This window comes from Thamnophis sirtalis, unplaced genomic scaffold, assembly GCF_051295495.1.
Source record: "Thamnophis sirtalis isolate CommonGarterSnake01/CBP01778 unplaced genomic scaffold, rThaSir2_p1.2 scaffold_7, whole genome shotgun sequence".
NCBI lineage: Eukaryota > Metazoa > Chordata > Lepidosauria > Squamata > Natricidae > Thamnophis > Thamnophis sirtalis.
The window spans coordinates 43748261-43767484 of NW_028261387.1; the positions used below are offsets into that span (position 1 = coordinate 43748261).

At 38.8% G+C, this 19224-nt stretch overlaps 1 protein-coding gene across 1 annotated transcript in view; it reads right to left on the minus strand.

The window, feature by feature from the left end:
* Window positions 1–9222: 9222 nt before the first annotated feature.
* AHCYL1 (adenosylhomocysteinase like 1) overlaps window positions 9223–19224 on the minus strand; it is a 51629-nt gene continuing 41627 nt past the window's right edge. The window contains exons 10-17 of the mRNA XM_014056016.2: window positions 19050–19138; window positions 16225–16295; window positions 15832–15926; window positions 15652–15750; window positions 15079–15147; window positions 12768–12846; window positions 11783–11903; window positions 9223–11439 (exon numbers count right to left, since the gene is read on the minus strand). Of these exons, the coding sequence (XP_013911491.1) occupies window positions 11433–11439; window positions 11783–11903; window positions 12768–12846; window positions 15079–15147; window positions 15652–15750; window positions 15832–15926; window positions 16225–16295; window positions 19050–19138 (630 nt within the window). The 3' untranslated portion in view covers window positions 9223–11432. The remainder of the gene's footprint in view (window positions 11440–11782; window positions 11904–12767; window positions 12847–15078; window positions 15148–15651; window positions 15751–15831; window positions 15927–16224; window positions 16296–19049; window positions 19139–19224) is intronic.

Below are 19224 nucleotides of genomic sequence, written 5' to 3' on the forward strand. Positions count from 1 at the left end.
TCTCCCCTCCTCTGGATTCATTGGGGCATTTAGAAAATCCCCCCTCCTGTGCACACACTCCTTCAGCCTGTCTCTCTCTCTCTCTCTCTCCCTCCCTCTCCCTCCCCCCTCCTCTGGATTCAATGGGACGTTTAGAAAATTCCCCCTCCTGTGCACACACTCCTTCAGCCTCTCTCTCTCTCTCTCTCTCTCTCTCTCTCTCTCTCTCTCTCTCCCCCCCCTCCTCTGGATTCAATGGGACATTTAGAAAATTCCCCCTCCTGTGCACACAGTCCTTCAGCCTCTTTCTCCCCTCTTTCTGGATTCGCTCTGAAGTTTTTGAAATTATCTCTCCTGTAGAGACCAGATTATCTGCCACGTGAGACATATGCTGTGTTTCGATGGCACAGTAATCCCCTCCTCAAACAAGACACAATGCCAATTTAGAAGCCCCGAGCAGCTGAGGTGAAGCAGCAGTCTGGGGAGGGGGAGGGGGAGAGGGGCTGAACTTGGACAGCCTCGGAGGCAGCCAGCCAGCTGCAAGAGAGAGAAAGAGAGAGGAGGGGGGGGGTGCTCAAAGCATCAGAAGAAGAAAAAAATCTGAGGGAAGCGTGTGGTCTCCACATGGAGTAAAGTCTTCTCCTCCCTCAGCCATTGGCAATAGCTCCCAGGGTTGCGCGGGCGGGAATGCACTCGGCTCAAAGAAGAATATATGCTCCCAGTTGCTAGGAGAGCCTTGGCGGCTGGAGGCTTTTTCGTAACTTACGGGACTTTTAAAAAAAAAACCGGGACGCGGGACAAAATTGTTCAAAAGAGGGACTGTCCTGCCGAAAGCGGGACATCTGGTCATCTTAGTAAAGAGGGACACCATTGACCGGGGGCGGGGTGTGTGCTTGATTAAAAAATTTATATTTTGTCAAAAGGTCACAAAAGGCGATTACATGACCTCAGGACACTGAAACCATCATAAATACGAATCTGTTGCCAAACACCAAAATTTTGATCACGTGACCATGAGGATGCTGCAATGGTCGCTAAGTGTGAAAATGGTCACTAAGTGTGAAAAATGGTCATCAGTCACTTTTTTCAATGCCATTTTAACTTTGGTCACTAAATGAACTGTTTGAAAGCTAAGGCTAGCCTGCATTATAATGCCTTATACTAAGCTTACATTTTCAAGAGAGAGAAGCTGAACTCCTTGTTAGAATTGAAATAGAAATGAATAGAGTAGAGTAGTGTAGAATAGAATAATTTATTAGCCAAGTGTGATTGGACACACAAGGAATTTGTCTTTGGTGAATATGCTCTCAGTGTACATAAAGAAAAATGAAATAGTAGGATAGTGGGATCCTTGCTGCACGAAGCTCAGAAAGCAGCAAGGATGCCACTCTCCCCTACACCTTCTCTTTCTCCCTCTCGTTCTCTTTTTGCGGGGAACGAGGAGAAAAGACAAAAAGGAGAAAGAGGGAGAAATGGCTGAAGGGAGAGTGGCGCCCGAGAGAAGCAGGGGAAAAAAATGGTATTGCTTAAAAATTAGCTTGTAATAATGACATTTACCAGGGGAGTGAAGCCTATCCCTTATAAATGGGGAAGGCCACTATCTGGAGTAAATAAAATCCAAGCTCTTTTGATTGCTACCTGTTCTGACCCCCCTTTTCGCTATTACACACACGACAGTCAGACAAGGCTAGTAAAAGAATGTCTTTATCAGTCCTGGCTCAAGCTGACTGCGAGCCCAAAATAAACATAGATAAAGTCTCTGGCAAAAAGTTATAATGCAAAAACAAAAAGCTCTAACAGCAAACCAGGTTTACAGAAAGCAAATCACTTATCCAAGTGCCTCTTTGAATCAGGTTTACAGAAAACAAATCACTTATCCAAGTGCCTCTTTGAATCTCCAAACAATGAACCACATACGAACCATGAATGTTGACTTCTGCCACTAAGGCGTGGCACCATCTGTCTTTTATCTGCAGAAGACGACCCTAACGAGCAACAGCTGTTCATTATTCCTGCATCCTGACACAATTCACAGCAAGCTGCTGCTAAGTCACAACAGCTACCTAACCCGGGTTTGCTACAGTAACCCTATTAAAATATAAGAAGACGAACATAATTGGTTTTATAAGTAGGTGAGTATTTATGCAGTGTGAACATGGTATTTGAAATTGGGCTAATAATACACACCAAGAGAAATATTGTACCTACATTAATAAAGTACTTTGATTAATTGTAAAAATGTAAGTGTTTAACGGAACTCAAAATTTCGTGCCTTTTATTTTGCACTATGAAGAGTTAATTCATCTGTTAACACCCAATTTGCAATTAAGTGATGAGACATTTTGTCAACACTACTAGGCTTTTATATTTCTAGGCAGAGGGAGACTTACTGGAAGTCAAACTTTAGGTATACCAGTCCAGATGATGAAAAAGTTTTCATTTATTCATGCGTCCTTTTTAAAAGGCCATATTATAAAATTTCAAGTTCCAAAGAAAGTAGCAGTACTGTAAAATAGGGCTATACAGCGACCTGGATTTGAAGGGTGGAATGTAATGTGCAGGCATTTTTGGGAGAAGATACATTGCTTTACAGCAGTGTTTTTCAACCACTGTGCCGCGGCACACTAGTGTGCTGTGACATAGTGTAAGGTGTGCCGTGGGAAAATTACTTTATATATAGTCAATATAGGCACATAGTTAAAAAATTTTAACATTTTCTAATGGTGGTGTGCCTCGTGATTTTTTTCATGAAAAAAGTGTGCCTTTGCACAAAAAAGGTTGAAAAACACTGCTTTACAGTGTTCCCTGACAGCTGCTGTATATGCCTGCCAAATTACATTTTGCTCTTCAAATCTGTATCACTTCACCATTCTGCTGAATAATCTGTTTTGCTGGCAGCAAAAGGAGCATGTTGGAAATATAATTTGGGAAAATATGGCTGATTTATCTCTTAAAACTTGTCTTTGCCTCCAGCTTTGTCAATAAACTGGTATGTGTTTTTAATCTATCATGTGCAGGTCTCCAGTTCAAATGTATGCTGGAACAAATATTTTATAAAATGTATAAAGTGTATTATTGCAATTTAAGGAAAAGGTTTTTGCAACTTTTGCTTCCTAATTTTTATGATGTTCACACACAGTGGAATATGGAGTTGAATGCAAGTTACTTCTGATCGCCTTCAGGTCATGCTTTCTTGTATAGGAGAAACCAACATTCCAAAATGTCCACATATTAAATATGCATTACATTGGCTTGTGGAATAGGAACAACATTTACAACATTATACTGAATTTTGAAGCAATAGAAAGAGTATAATTACTAGTATTTTTAATGTGGATTCAGCCAGAGATAGTGGAAACACGGCACATTTGCAATATAAAGCAAAATCCGCAGTTTGAATTGATACTGCCAAATCAAGTGCACATCTGATCATAGACAAGCTATTACTACACTGACCAGATTCATCCTTGGTTTTATGGCTGCAGTTTTTAAACTTCCCAGGATCAAGTCCCAAACTCTAGGTTCTTCTGAATGCTACTTCGGCACCAGCCATGCACAGTACACTATAAATGGTTTTGCGCATATGCAAAGACCATTAAAAGCTAATAAAAATATGCCAGCAACAGAGACCGGGGAACCGGTTCGGGGGCATTGCAAGCCTGGGTCGCTGCTGTTCTGCAACCCAGGCCAGATTACCACTACCAATTCGACCAAACCGGGAGCAACCCACCTCTGGACCTGTAGTAACAGAATGTTTGCTTCAGATGAATTTGTAGAGACATTTTACATTTCCCAGAACTTTCAAATCTTGTTGCATCCTTTAAAATCTGTTAGTCCCCATTTTCATTTCCTGTTCTTTGATTAAGATGAAGCAGATTTTTATGCTGCACCACATATTCTGTATTTCCATAGTTTTTAATCAGATAAATTATGTTAACAAATTTTAGAATAGATTTTTTATTCCAGAGTTGAAAAGCTAGAGTGGGAACTTGAAAAACAAACAGAACTTCAGAAGTTAGCAGTGGGAACCACCTCTATACTGGTGCCAAGAAAACTGCATGACTTTTTCCATGACATCACCAAGAGCCAAGTTCAGTTTAAGGACATTTTTTTTTCTGCTCAGCCAGGTGGCAGCATCTAGCTAACCCAACTGATCTAGAAGATCTAAGCAGGTGAATACTTCATTAGTATTGGATGGTGTAATGATGTGTATGTTTTATGCTATATTTTAAGTTCAATTGTTATGCCTAGCTCTTTGAAAGTTAGGAAACAGTTAACTTTTTTAACAAAGTCATCTGGGGCAGAAGGTTGTTTTTAAGATGGCTGCCGCTGAATAAAGACAAGCCTCTAGTTCAAGCTCCTTGCTGTCTGCCTTTATTTTATGCCAAATCATCAAATGGTACCAGGAGTGGGGTGAAAAGAGTCATGGCAGCAAACAGCAACACAAAGAACATTCCTTCCTTGGATTTGGAGTCAGGGAACATATCTGAAAACTGGTCAAAGTGAAGGGGGCTGATAGAGCTTGTGTTTGCAGGATCTGATGCAGACAAATGGACTAATCAGCAGAAAGTAGCACACTTTCTAATATGTGTGGGACAGAAAGGACGTGATGTGTGCAGAGCCTGGCAAGCAAGTGGGGAGACCACTGCAGAGGACAAAAAGAAAACAGGTACTGTTTGCAAAGTTTAAAGCATACTGCAACCCAAGAAAAAAAACTCCACAGTGCACAGAAAACTGTTTTATGAGAGAAACCAGTGTGGAGGTGAATCTGTGGATGAATGGGTGACCCAGCTGCGCTTGCTTGCCAAAGACTGCTTTTTATGATGCTGGAGATATGATTAAAGACCATATTCTGATGGGCAGTAAATTTAAGGAAGTTCAGGAACAACTGCTGCAGGAAGAAGACTTTATCTTGAGAAAGCCGTAAGGATTGCCAGAGCATATGAAATATCAAGAAAAGACATGCAGGTACTGGACGGAACACAGCACCAGATTAATGCTATAGAAACTCAAAGCAGCAGATACGGTTAAGAAAGGGCAAGGAACAAAATGCACCTATGGCACTGGAACAAGTAACAGAGAAGCAGCTTGTGGATATTGTGGAAATATGCACCACAAAAACAGTGTCTGTCCTGCAAGGGGGCAAATATGCATCAAATGCAAGAAAAGAGGACACTTTGCCAGGATGTGTAAACTGTCTTCGCAAACCGGAAGGCCACAAACACGGGCTGTACATGCCATAGAGGACAATGATGACAATGCAGGGTCAAACTCGGACTGCTCCCCAATATATCTTGCAGTGATACAGAAAGCACATCAGTCTACAGATGAAGCCAATGTAACATTACAGATAGGGGCCAACAAAACTGCAGTCACATTCAAAATAGATACTGGAGCACAAGTAAATTGTGTGCCAAGCCACATATATCTGGAACACCTCAGGAATGAATCACCCTTAGAGACTCTGGACCTACCGAAATTAATGGGATATGGTGGTGAAAAGCTGGAAGTAATGGATCGCTGTCATGTAAAATGTGCCTACAAGGGATCGGAAAGGGTTTTACAATTGTTTGTGATAGAAATGCAAGCCCCAGCCGTGCTAGGTCTCAAAACAAGTAGAGATTGGACTTGTGAAGATCATGACTGTGGATGGAGGGCATAGAGGTCTGACGTAAGCTGACATTAAGCATGAGTACTGTAATCTATTCTAGGGCCTGGGGTGTTTCCCAGGCATAAACCACATACATATAAAAGAGGGTGCACAGCCTGTCATCCATGCCCCAAGGAAAATACCTCTAACTCTTGTGGATAAAGTTAGACAGGAACTCACTTGGATGGAGAAATTGGGAGTAGTAAAGAAGGTCACTGAACCATTGGAATAGGTCAGTTCTATGGTTGTGGTGGAGAAGAAGAACACAGGTGCAATTCGCATATGCATTGACTCACACGATTTGAACAAAGTAATAATGAGAGAACACTACAAACTCCCCACCATGGAGAACATAGCACATAAGCTAGTAGGAGCAACAGTGTTCAGTGTATTAGATGCCCAGTCTGGTTACTGGCAATTGTGTCTTGATGAAGCCAACAGTTACCTCACTACTTTCAACTCCCCTGTGGGTCGATGGCGCTTCACAAGGGTGCCTTTCGGTATAGCATCGGCACAGGAGATATTTTTAAAAAAATCACATGAACTGATTGCTGGTCTATAGGATGTTGAAGTAATAGTTGATGATTTGTTGGTCTATGGCAGTAGGTCTCAACGTTCCTAATGCTGTGACCCTTTAATGCAGTTCCTCATGTTGTGGTGACCCCCAACCATAAGATTATTTTATGTTTTTCGGATTTTTTCAAAAATATGTTTTCCGATGGCCTTAGGTGACCCCTGTCAAAGGGTTGTTCGACCCCCAAAGGGGTCCTGACCCACAGATTGAGAACCACTGGTCTATGGAAAGGATCAAGTTGCGCATGACAGAAACCTTACTGCTTTGCTCAATTGATGTTGTGAGAGAAATCTTAAACTCAATCCAAATAAAATGCAAATTGGGGTAGGAGAAGTGACATATTTTGGACACCTACTAACCAAAGAGAGCTTGAAGCCTGATCCAAAGAAGATCACAGCAGTTCTTAACATGGCCCCAGCCTCCAGAAAGGAACTGGAGACATCATTGGGCAACTATCAACTATCTATCTAAATTCTCTAAGGGCCTTGCTCAACAGACAGCACCGTTACGTGTACTGCTGCAGAAGGATGCCATTTGGTGTTGGGATGCAAACATGGAAAGGACTTTTGACAAAGTGAAGAAACTGATCATTAAACATCCAGGGTCAATACTGAAATACTTTGACGCAAATGCTGACACCGTGCTTCAAGTGGATACATCCCAGTTTGGGCTAGGTGCTGTACTGACTCAACAAGGACATCCGGCAGAGATTGACTACAGACATTTTTACTTTGGAGACATCCACTACCTGACGATAGTAGACTACTACAGCAAATACTTTGAACTAGTGCAGCTTGGAAGTCTAAAAGTGTCAACAGTCATATGGGCTTTCAAGACAATACTTTCAAGACATGGAGTGTGTGAAGAACTTGTGTCTGACAATGGGCCACATTTCTCGTGCTGAATTCCAGTGCTTTCTGCGTGAATGGGGAATCAAGCACAAATCCACAAGCCCTTATCACCCACAGGCCAATGGCCTAGCAGAAGTATGTTGGCATAGCCAAATCCATTATACAGAAAGCATAATCGTCAGGGCAGGATGTGCATTTAGATCTATTAAACTATCGTGCAAGACCCATTGAGGGTTTATGCTCACCGGCAGAGTTGCTAATGGGGAGAACACTGAGGACTACAGTGCCTACTGCTCCGCATAAATTGCAGCCTCATTCCATCGCATATGAGTGGGTAACAGCTCGGAGGAACATAAACATGAGAAAGCAAAAACTGTATTTTGATAAATCTACCAAGCCTCTTTGTCCACTGTGTGCCGGGCAAGCTGTGAGACACAGAGTCACTGGGAGAACATGGGAACCTGCTCGAATTGTCAGAGAAGCAATTCACCAAAATCATATGTAGTTGATACCAAGTGTGGACAGCAATTGAGAAGAAACAGCGTCATCTTTGTCCAGACACTGCTGCTGATACTGCGTTGGAAAAAGAAAACAAGGAAAATGAAGCGCAAGCACATGATGGCATAGAATTCCTGAACATGGATGTACAGCCTACCGAGAACGCCAAGGATAATATAAGCATATCAGCATGTGACAGTGCTGGGACTGACTCACAACCTGATAGCAATTTTACTGCTGATCAGACAGCGGTAACTTTCTCTCGCTACGGTCGAGCTATTAAACCAAAAATATGGAAAGACTTTGTATCATATTAGATGTTTTATACTTAAAAAGGGAAATGTAATGATGTGTATGTTTTATGCTATATTTCAAGTTCAATTGTTATGCCTAGCTCTTTAAGAAGGTTAGGAAACAGTTAACTTTTTTAATGACATCATCTGGGGCAGAAGGTAGTTTTTAAGATGGCTGCCACTGAATAAAGACAAGCTCTAGTTCAAGCTCCTTGCTGTCTGCCTTTATTTTATGTCAAATCATCACAGATGGGAAGCCAGGAGGAAATCTAGGGCTGGTAGGCTAAACTGAGAAGGAAAATCTTAGGCCATGGCAAACTGCTTCATTGATATAGCTGTTAGATCACCAGCTCAATTGAAAAGCCACTTTAAAAAAAACCATTAATACAACAAACCTGGACTTCTCAATAATATCTCAATCGGTACATTTATGATACGGCAAACCTACAATTTTATCTGAAAAAGCATGACCAGAGGATGATCCAAAGCAGTTTTAGGTTAAGCATGAATTTATATTCTTTGTTTTGAACAGCATAATTTATAGAAGCAAATATTCAAGCAGTATCTATAAATCTATCTTCGCTGAACTTTAATAATTTTCATTAATTTAAGTTATTCATTGGATAAAGTTATATACTGCATAATTGGACTATTATCAATAACAGAAAAGAACCATGCGGATGAATGTGGATGAATGAGAATTAGCTTAGATCTACTGCAGATGTTTTCTAGAAACATTTAAACCACTGATATTTTCCCTTGATTTGTAGTTTCAGAGGATAGCACAACACGTTATTTCTTCCTCACAAAACTTGCTGGGGAGGAAAGGATAGGTATGCAGCCTTCAAGGCAGAAAAATGTAGTATACGTAGTCCTCGACTTATGATCACAATAGAGCCCAAAATTTGTATTGCTAAGTGAAATATTTGTTAAGTGAGTTTTGCTCCATTTTACAACAATTCTTGTGACAATTGTTAAGTGAATCATAGCGGTTGTTAATAACATAGTTAAGTGAATCTGACTTCCCCATTAACTTTGCTTGTCAGAAGGTTGTAAGAGGTGATCACATGAACTGGGAACATGGCAAATGTTATAAATATGACTCAATTGCCAATATTCAGAATTTTGATCACATGACCAAGGGGATGCTGCAATGGTCCTAAGTATGAAAAATAGTCATAAGTCACTTTTTTCAGTGCCACTGTAACTTTGAATAATCACTAAATGAACTGTTGTAAATTGATGACTACCTGTATATATTCCTCATTCCATACTTATTTTACTCTGTTCAAGGGGATGACTAGGTTGCCAGTTATAAAGAGGTAAAATATTATACAGCATTATTTAAGCAGAAGAAAAGAATACTGAAGTCAGAGATAGCTTTCTAATCATTTATTCAGACTTTGCGTAATGATTATTGCTCATTTGCAAGGATTATTAATATTGCATTCATTAAAAATCATTCATATACAAAATAAACCTATCCCCATCTGGACTAATGCTATAACATGCTCCCTCTGATTGAACTGAGGTGTTGCTAGGTATGAGAATTTATTTCATGGCTTATACAGAGATGGAGCCCTTAGCTAAGATATTTATCGACATTGCAACATAGAGGCAGAGAAATGGAATGAAAAAGCCCTCCCAAACTTCTGGAAGCCTTTCTGGAATACACTCTGCTGGATTTACCTAATTCTGTTATAAGAAATTGTAAGAGTGCTGTGAAAAGTAAAAAAATAAAATTCAAGATATCCCAATGAAATATTTGGGAAAAAAGTATGTTTGTTCAAGCTGAGATTATTGTATGATCAAAACAATCATTTGGCCTGGCCATATTTAAAATCAGATTCTGAAATTGAGGGTATATGAACATCTCGAGGCAGAGTTTAGTAGAAGCTTTTCTACTAAAAGTCAATGTCCTGCATCATTCTGCAAGACTAGATGTCACTATGCTACTGCCAAAAATAAATACTTATTTAGATACTTATTGAGTCATTTAGAAATAGAGAGCAAGCATGATGGATGTGCAAATGTTTGGGGTCTCAGGGTCCTCATCAAATTGTAATTGCTTTACGCTCTTCAGTGAAGGACTAGCTACCAAAAGGTCTTTATCATACAATAGTGGGACAAAACCTATAAAGGAGCTAATAATGACACGTTCAATATTTACATCTAGTTTTCCACAAGGATTACATAAAAAGGCAGGAAAAAAATCAAAGTTGGTCATTATGTTCACAAAATCTCTGGCTCACAGATGCTATCCCTTGATACTTCAGCAGATCAGAACCCAGCAATTGGCTTGATTCACCATCTTTCACTGAACATTTGCTTTTCCTAATCCTGAAGCTTCTCTCCCCCTCCATTTCATGGCACTATAATATGAAATCCGGGCTGTACTATAATCTCACAGGAGAGATACCAGTGCATCATATTAACTGGACAGAATATACTAATTACTAGGATAAAAAATTAAAGCAGCAGAGCACTTGAAATAGTAGTGCCAATGAAAAGGGATCCACCTTCACTATTCATTTGGTACAAATGGAGTCTGAAGATGGAGGGAAGTGCCTTACACAATGAGTAAGTCTCTCTATAGGATTTTAAAACCTACCATAAATGATAATTCAAATGTTTCCTGTGCTATGTGAAGGAAGGAATGGAGAACATGAGATGCCATCTCAGTTCAAGAGGGCCAATCTGGTTGTTGGTGGTCCCAAAATTCTGCTAAGTATTAACTAAAATAGTCTCTCTAGTTTATCAAACCAGAAGCAAAATATTTTTTTAAAAATCACAGCCTTTAAGAATATGATATGGGTACATCTTGGTTTAAAGCAGCAAAAATAAAATAAAATAATTGAAAATTGAAATGCTATAAAAATGGATAGCCATATCCATTTCAATTCAGTTTAGCACCCTAGCAACTTAAAAAGAGAAGTTAAAACTGCCTACATTTAGTATAACCAGGCATGCGGTTATATACTTGAAGTAGGAAAAAATATCTTAATTGATCATAAATAATAGGTGATATTGTCCTACTGAAATCAAGAGGACATTTTTCCACATAAAGAATGAAGATTAGGCATTTGTGGAATATACACCTATAACCCAACTGGCCACAAGGTGTCAAGTCTGTTCCCATGGAGGAGAAGGAACACTAATGTAGCAGCTAATAAATAGGGGCTCATTAAGGCAATTTAGAATTTGCAATTAATTTTCACACAGAAAAAATAGTACTCTTAATATTCTGCAGTTCTACCAGCTACAACTAAGGTGCTCTGAAAATTTTAAATTAAAAAACAAAATCACATGAAGAGAATACCCCACATCACCAATGGAAATCCTCTCCCCAGTACCAGAGGAAGAGAATTAAAACCACATTACTTCTGTGGCGGTGTAGCAAGGAATCCCAAATTGTTTGCAGGATCAATACTGAGACAGGGAAATATTAAAAAGAACTGGACAGGATAATATAATCACATGAATAAAACAAAAGTCTTCCAAAGTGACACACAAAAAGTTATTTAAAAATATTTCTGCTAAAGCTCTTGTGTATATTATGTGGTCTGGTTCTTCAGCATTATGGTCCATTAGTACCTACAGCAAAGGATAGAAAAAAAGACAAAGTTAAGCAGGGTGTAAGACCAAGTACCTTTTGTGCTTCACATATGTTATCTTTCTTTGTTCAATGCAACAAACAAACAAAAACCACCACATAGTTGACACTATAAACAATTAAGCCAATTTGTGTTACTTTTAATCTATGTTTAAATAAACATTTCAGCTTTTATAACCACATTATCAGGGTTAGGCTGGGAATGATAAAAAAACCAACAACAATAGCTTATCACTGAGAAATGATGACACTATTCTATTCATTCTGTTGTAACAATGTACAGCCATTAAGTCTCTTTCTCATTTTAACTCATGGAGATCTTACCTATAATAGTTTGGTTTGAAGGGCCCATTCTTATTGAGTCCCAAATATTTTGCTTGATCATCCGTTAGTTCTGTCAGATGAGCGTCAAATGATGGCAGATGCAAGCTGGCAACATATTCATCTAGGAAGGTCAAAAACACTATTAGTTTAAGCTTTTTAAAAAAAATTGTTTATGCTGCCTCAAAGCTTTTAAGAAGCTGATCTGAAAAATAGTCCCCTCCATCATTAGTCTCTAATGCAAAGTCTAGCAGAGCCATTATTACAGATTGCATAAACACTGAGGCAGAAGGATAATACACTGAGTATTTTCTTTACTTTTGCTCCCTCATCATTCTAATGTGGATCTTTTTATTATTTTAAATTTTAAATTTTGATTTTGAAATAGACATGATCTAAGAGGTAAAAATATCTTGACACTCCCCATTCTAAACTTAATATTTAATAAAAATATTTTCTAATTCTTATCTAAAAGCAAAGTAGTTGCTTCTACTTTGTATCTTTCAAACAAGATGTTTCATTAATATACTTAATCAGCAACTTATTAGTGCCCCATGAAAACATTTATGTAATTTCCTCATATTTTATGCAATTTCCTTTTTTCAAATTTCTTATTTTGGTGCTAGCAGCTCTTTTAAATACACATCCTATTATCTCACAGCTTTCATTGCATGCCAAGTTTATATTAAGTTCAGAATCTGGATAATAAAGTACAAATGCATTAAATAAAAAGTGATTAAGAATTATTTATAAAAACATTAGGATTAAAATGGCTTAAAGCTCAATGGTCTAATATGAAATAGGTAGGTAATACAAATCACAAGTATACCAAAATAAAGGTAGGCAGACAGACAGACAAACAAACAGACAGACAGACAGGGACAGTCAAGACAGACAGATATGGCTTACATTTCAAGGTCTCTTTCAATATAGAAGCTATTGTTCAATAATCAATAAATTACACTTAAGTCACAGATTATTTGCTTACCCATCTTCTTAGGCAACAGATATACATCTTGTTTGTATCTTCCCTCAGGAGCATTGTAAAGCTCAATCAAAGCCAAAGCCTATTAAGATCAGAGAGATGCTGAAATTAACAATAACTACAGAGTTTAAATTGAGGCTCTCATATGGCCAGTGATAAAGACATTTATTTAGAAATACTAAATATACTTTAAATACTGGATTGTGGGACAACTAGCATTTATGGATAACTGAAGAAAGTGCTAAGGTACTATTATATATGTAGATCATCAGACAGATGGAATACACACACACACACACACACACATATATATATTTATTTATTTTAGACACAATACATTCTAAATGAAAGGGAAGCAACCAATATCTCTGTATTTTGACCATAATGCACAAGCAGTGATTTGGGAAAAATGAGAACAAGTTATTAAGTTAACTGTAACATTTCAATTGAGATGTGTAACTGAAGCCATTTAACAGAAAAAAAGTTCTCCCCCTTAATAGTTTTTATACAAATCAAGTATGTTTTCAAAGGCACGAGTACCAAAACAATGCACAATTAACTGCCTTTAAAAAAGACAGTTCGGGCAATAGAACAGGGTAATAGCTTTAATATATTGTCTAAGGATTCATTATGCAAATATGAGGTTTCACAGCTAATAAAACACCTGATAACACAAGGGGAGGAACAGGGGAAAATTCAGAAATAAATAAATGACATTTAATAAATAAATAAAAAGAAAGCTGGACACTCTTCAAATAAGTAATGGGTGGAGTTTTCTACAACCAGCAAATTCTGCTTCCTGCAATTACTCCCTTATTCAAATGCAAGTCACCTTATTTTTCATGCTTTGATTTTAGCTAAACTTATGTACCTAAAACCTGAATTGTAGGAAATTTATTCTTTAGTATCTGCTGCAGAATGTATATGTTTCATAATCTATACCAGTGGTCAGCAAACTCATTAGTCAACAGAGCCAAATATCAACAGTACAACGATTGAAATTTCTTTTGAGAGCCAAATTTTTTAAACTTAAATTATATAGGTAGGTACATTGTTATTAACTTAATTAGGGTACTCCTTCGCTAGCCTTTGCTAAAAAAATCCTCAATCTGATTGAGGTACGTTCGCTGTGGTTGACCCCTTCCAACTCTCCCATCCACACTCATAACTCTCTGTATCTCTGTATCTCTCTGCCCGGAGCAGCACCAAAGCCCCTCTCCCAACTGGCCCTTCCTCCCTCGGAGGGCTACAGAGGGAAGCTTCTGCAGAAGCCCAGGTGAGTGAGAACAAGTTCCCGCTATTACAAAGTCTCCGAGACTGTAATTGTACGGGCTGTGCGCGCGTGCCTAAGTTTTCCACTGTGTGGAGCAGTGGCGAGACTCTGCACAGCTGGCGATGACTCTGGAGGCCATCCGGGAAGATGAGGAATGTGAGGGGGACCCATCCCCCGCAGATGGCCTCTGGAATCATCGCCGGCCATGCAGAGCCTCAGCGCTGCTCCATGCCGTGGAAAACAGGCGCATGCGCATAGCCCGTACAATTACAGTCTCAGAGACTTTGTAATGGCGGGAACTTGTTCTCACTCGCCCAGGCTTCTGCAGAAACTTCCCTCTGAGGGAGGAAGGGCCAGTTGGGAGAGGGGCTTTGGTCCTGCTCCGGGCTGTAATTGCACGGGGAGTGCGCGGGCCTATATTTTCCACGGAGTGGGACTGCAGCCGGAAGACAAGGAATGTGAGGTGCCGCAGCAGCAGGGGAGTTGGGGCGCTGCCCACCAAGCAGCGCAACCCACAGCTAGCCTAGGACCAGTAGTCGCCGCCAGCCACCCTGCGGCGCCATCGCTCGCTACCACTCAGGCCGTAGCCTGGGGGGACACGCAGAGTGTGTGGTCGCAGTGACGGCAGCCAAGCAGGGGGAACGCTTTGGTGGGCGCTGAGGGAAGGAAGGAATGAAGGAGGCTGCAGTCTCCTTTGCTCCTGGCTATGCTATCTCCTTTCGTTCTCTGTTGCCCGAACGAGTGAAGTAGGGAGACAGAGAACGGAAGGAGATAGCGTAGCCGAGGCAAATGAGCCTGCAGTTTCCTTCATTCACATGGCTGAAACCCACCCCTGCATTGTATGTGTGCGCCCGCACGTGGTATTTTGTGGAAGAGCCACACTCGAGGGGCCAAAGAGCCGCATGTAGCTCGTGAGCCGCAGTTTGCCGACCACTGATCTATACTATGTATAGATTTCTTCTATTTTCTTTCTTCACAATCAATATATTGCAAATGCAGACTAAGGCAAAGTGTCTAAGTTAAGTATTGGCAACTGAATACCTGAGTGGTAGCCGTAATGGACAGGACAAAAGTAGGAACAGTTGAACAGCTTAGATTGAGAAGTCGCCCCTATGTTAAAAACAAAACAAAACACCTCTGAGATAACTGCAAGTGGTAAACATGGATTAGAGCCATTAAAACTGAGGACAATACTTTAGTTTCAATTTACTTTACCAAATACCTAACTGACAAGAAATGTGGAGTTGATCTGAAATTATTAAATAATATCTCAAATCTTTTAAATCCTGAAAATTTGAGATAGTATATAGTTTAGATGTGAGGAAATTAACTCATCATTGGGAAAATAATCAATTTCAGATGTTAAGATTAGCTGAACCCAAAAGAAACCACACAATCTAGAAATGAGGGTCAAACCCACATCGATCTTGTTGGCTTTGCATTTCTGCATAATTGTGCAGAAAAAATGTTTTTTGTTTCAGTTCCGTAACTGTTTGCCAGAATAATTTATTCTTATTTGTAATTATTTATAACTAGGTACAACACCATGCTATTTTTCACTATCTTGGATCTTGAGAAACAGTTTAAGACATACCTGAATCTTTCTACACATACCTCAGCTAGTAGAACAACTCGTTTGCCATCAGGCCAGATTACATGATCCACCTGAGAACGTACCCGCTCCCAAGTAAGTTCTGGGGTACGAAGACTAGCCTAAGAAAGGAAACATTCAGAGAGATTAAACTACAAGATTTCATTGGGAGAAAAGAGAAACCAAGGATAATAAATACTCACCACATCAATTTCAGTGTTGGAATGTCCCATGTTACATACAATGCAACTATTCTTCATTCGATCCAAATGTTCTCTAGTCACCACATTCTTATTCCCTACATTGAAAAAAGGCACCTATAGCAAGCTGATGATTTACTTTAGCTATCCTATTTTTCCTTGCCTGTCCCAAAATTTTTAATTCCAAATTTTATATACACAACAAAACAGCAAGTTACATAACTAATATTTCCCAACACTTTAACAATTCATACATTATTTTAACATTGAACTTTGAGTAGGGAAGTCTAATCTTAACCATCCCAAAATAGAAAAACAGAATTTTAAAATTTCACCAGTTGGAAATAATATGAACTTAAAACAGGCACATTACTTATCCTTCTCAGTAAGTTTTACCTGTGCAGGTTATGACTATATCCATCTGTCGAATTACTTCATTGAGTTTCACTACCCGAAATCCATCCATGCTACCACACAGAAATGAAAGAATAAAGGAACACTGATCACAACATGCAAAACAATAGGATGAACAATTTGTCCATCTAATCAACTTCTCAAAATCAAATAAATTAAAAACTCATTGTCAATATCGCAGCATAACTGAATATATCTATTCTTAAATGTTATTCAGATGATGCTATTCTTCAATAACTTATTTCATAAATAAGTTGATAAAAAGGTATTTTCAGAAGGATCAATAAAAATAATTTTACTGTTCCTGAAATGTAAAGGAATTCTTCATATATATTTGTAAGTTAGATACAGTACCTCAATTAATAGTACTAGGTTTGTTCTTATTACTACTGTCAAAGAATCCAAGCCAATTTGTTTTGCTATGTTTTAAAGAGCAAAAGAAGAGAAATATTCCATAAGGTACACTGATTCCCTCATGCCCAAGGGTGAATTACTGCACTTCCAATTCTCAATGACCAAGTACCATTTTTCTTTTCACAATTTCTTTATTCATTTCATGGATTTCATTGACTGACATTTGTCTGAAACAGCAGCAATAGAATAAATAAACCAAAGTAGCTGAGAACAGCTAATATCAGGTTAAGGATTGATATTACTTGACTGCTTTTGTGTACACTAGATATACAATACTGAAACATTGTTCACATAAAACAATATTTTGCCAGCTATGAAAAAGCAAATAAAGTGCATGACACTCTTAAAGGAATAATTACTTAGCATGATCCAAGTCTTTCTAGAATTCAAATTACATTTCATTCCATTCTATTAAAAAATAACTGCAGAAAACGTAAATAGCCACACCTGTTAAATAGTTATTGTACCATGAAGTACCTTTCTGGTAACTGGAATTTGGATCCAACAGAAAGGATCCCCACTTCCAATAGCTGAGAAATAGGGCCTAACACTTCTTCCTATCCTATAGATGAAACCTCTTCCCTTCAATTATATACATTGACTTCAAACGAGTATTTCCCCCCTACTATTTCATAGTAACAATAGCAATAGCAATAGCAGTGGACTTATATACCGCTTCATAGGCCTTTCAGGCCTCTCTAAGCGGTTTACAGAGAGTCAGCATATTGCCCCCAACAATCTGGGTCCTCATTTTACCCACCTCGGAAGGATGGAAGGCTGAGTCAACCCTGAGCCGGTGAGATTTGAACCGCTGACCTGCTGATCTAGCAGTAGCCTGCAGTGCTGCATTTAACCACTGCGCCACCTTGGCTCACAAGACTTGTCACTGGCAGAGAATACATGGCAAACAAGAACAATGTAAAACTATTAACATAGGCACAGTAGTACAGGGTGTATTTTGAACCTGGATGTTTGGATTTTCTCCAACTTTTTTCACCTCCAGTACAGTGGGACTGTTGAGTCCATCTTTTTTTTTTTTTTTTTTTTTTTGATAGCTAGAAAAGTATTTCATGATAAAGCCTAACTGGCGTTTTGGGTTACCAAAGATGGAGCTGACAGGAAAGAACAAGTTACCATGTAGTACCTCCAGCATAAGTCATTATAATTGTTATAACCTTTTTTGTAATACTGATACCCCAAAGCTGCATCTGTACAGATGGACCTATTTATTTTATAATGTATAAGAAAGGTGGTTAATTGTTCATAGACTGCCTCCCTACAAAATGTCTAATACTGCTGTTAAAGCTATTGATGTAACTGCTTCCTTATTAAGTCAACTGTGATGCTGGAAGGGTGCTTCTACTTCTGACTAGCTGGTTATTGTAAAACAGTACATCTTCAACAGTACTGATCTGCAAATAGTGGATCATGTACTGTAATTCCTCTTCTTTGTACTGTAATTCCTCTTCTTTGATCTCTTTTGAAGGAGACAAATCACCAGCCCTTCACAGATTTGAGTTATTTATAAAAATAATAAAGGCGAGATTTAAAAAATCTAACATTTTTAAAAAAATAAATCCTCTAAAGTATACCTAATGTGGATTCTTAAAAGTCTTGCATATGCCATATCCATTATTTGGAGTGGGGGGTGAACAAAGAATCGAAGTAAAATAGACTTGACCTTGGTTGTAAAGCAGGAATCTGGTTGTACCACTAATTTCTTACTGGTAGATTGGTTGCTGGTGCTATCATTTGTCTTTGCTTTGTTTCACATCAGGAAACTCTCACTTTTTAGCTTGGCCCAGCTTTTCTGGGCTAGCTTTGAGGCACTACTTTTTCCTTATGTTTTAAACTTCAGCTGCCAAATAGCATCTTGTCTATTGCCTAGTATTGCCTCACTGATCAGCTTGAAGATGGTTGGTGAGAATGGCTTTGTTATACTGAGGGTCAGGAAGAACTTTTATGAGCTCCCTTCTATTTAGAAGAGATGGATTTAATCCTTCCCTTAGGATCCATCTTCATTGATGGAGACATTTATAAAAGTTAATGGGCTGCATGTAATTTTACTTCTTTGTTTACAGGACGGAAAAGCCACAATTCAGTCCTAAGTTGTAGCCGTGCTCTTGTTCAAAATGGTGGCCAAGGCCTCCATCAAGCTGTGCACCAGATCTTCAGGAACAATCTTAATCACAACACCCTAATACAGGAGTGCACATCTACTGAAGATTGTATTTCCTTACAAGGATAGCTTTGATTTTAATTTCTAGATAGAAGAATTTTTAATAATTGGTTTCATTTCAACCTTCCGAAGTAGTCACCAGAAGACCAACCAAAAGTGATAAAGACAGCTGAATGCTTTCAGAGGATAATGCTTGTAACAGTTCATTTCTTACCAGGCTTGAAGAGCACAGATGGGATCAATCTCTGTGATATAAACAATTGCTCCCAGAGCCTTCAGAGCTGCACAGCATCCCTTTCCAACCTGTGGTACCCAAAAAGAAACACAAAATCAGAAGCTGGAAAACAATGTCTTATTCATCTCAAAAGCAACAGTAGGTAACTATGAAA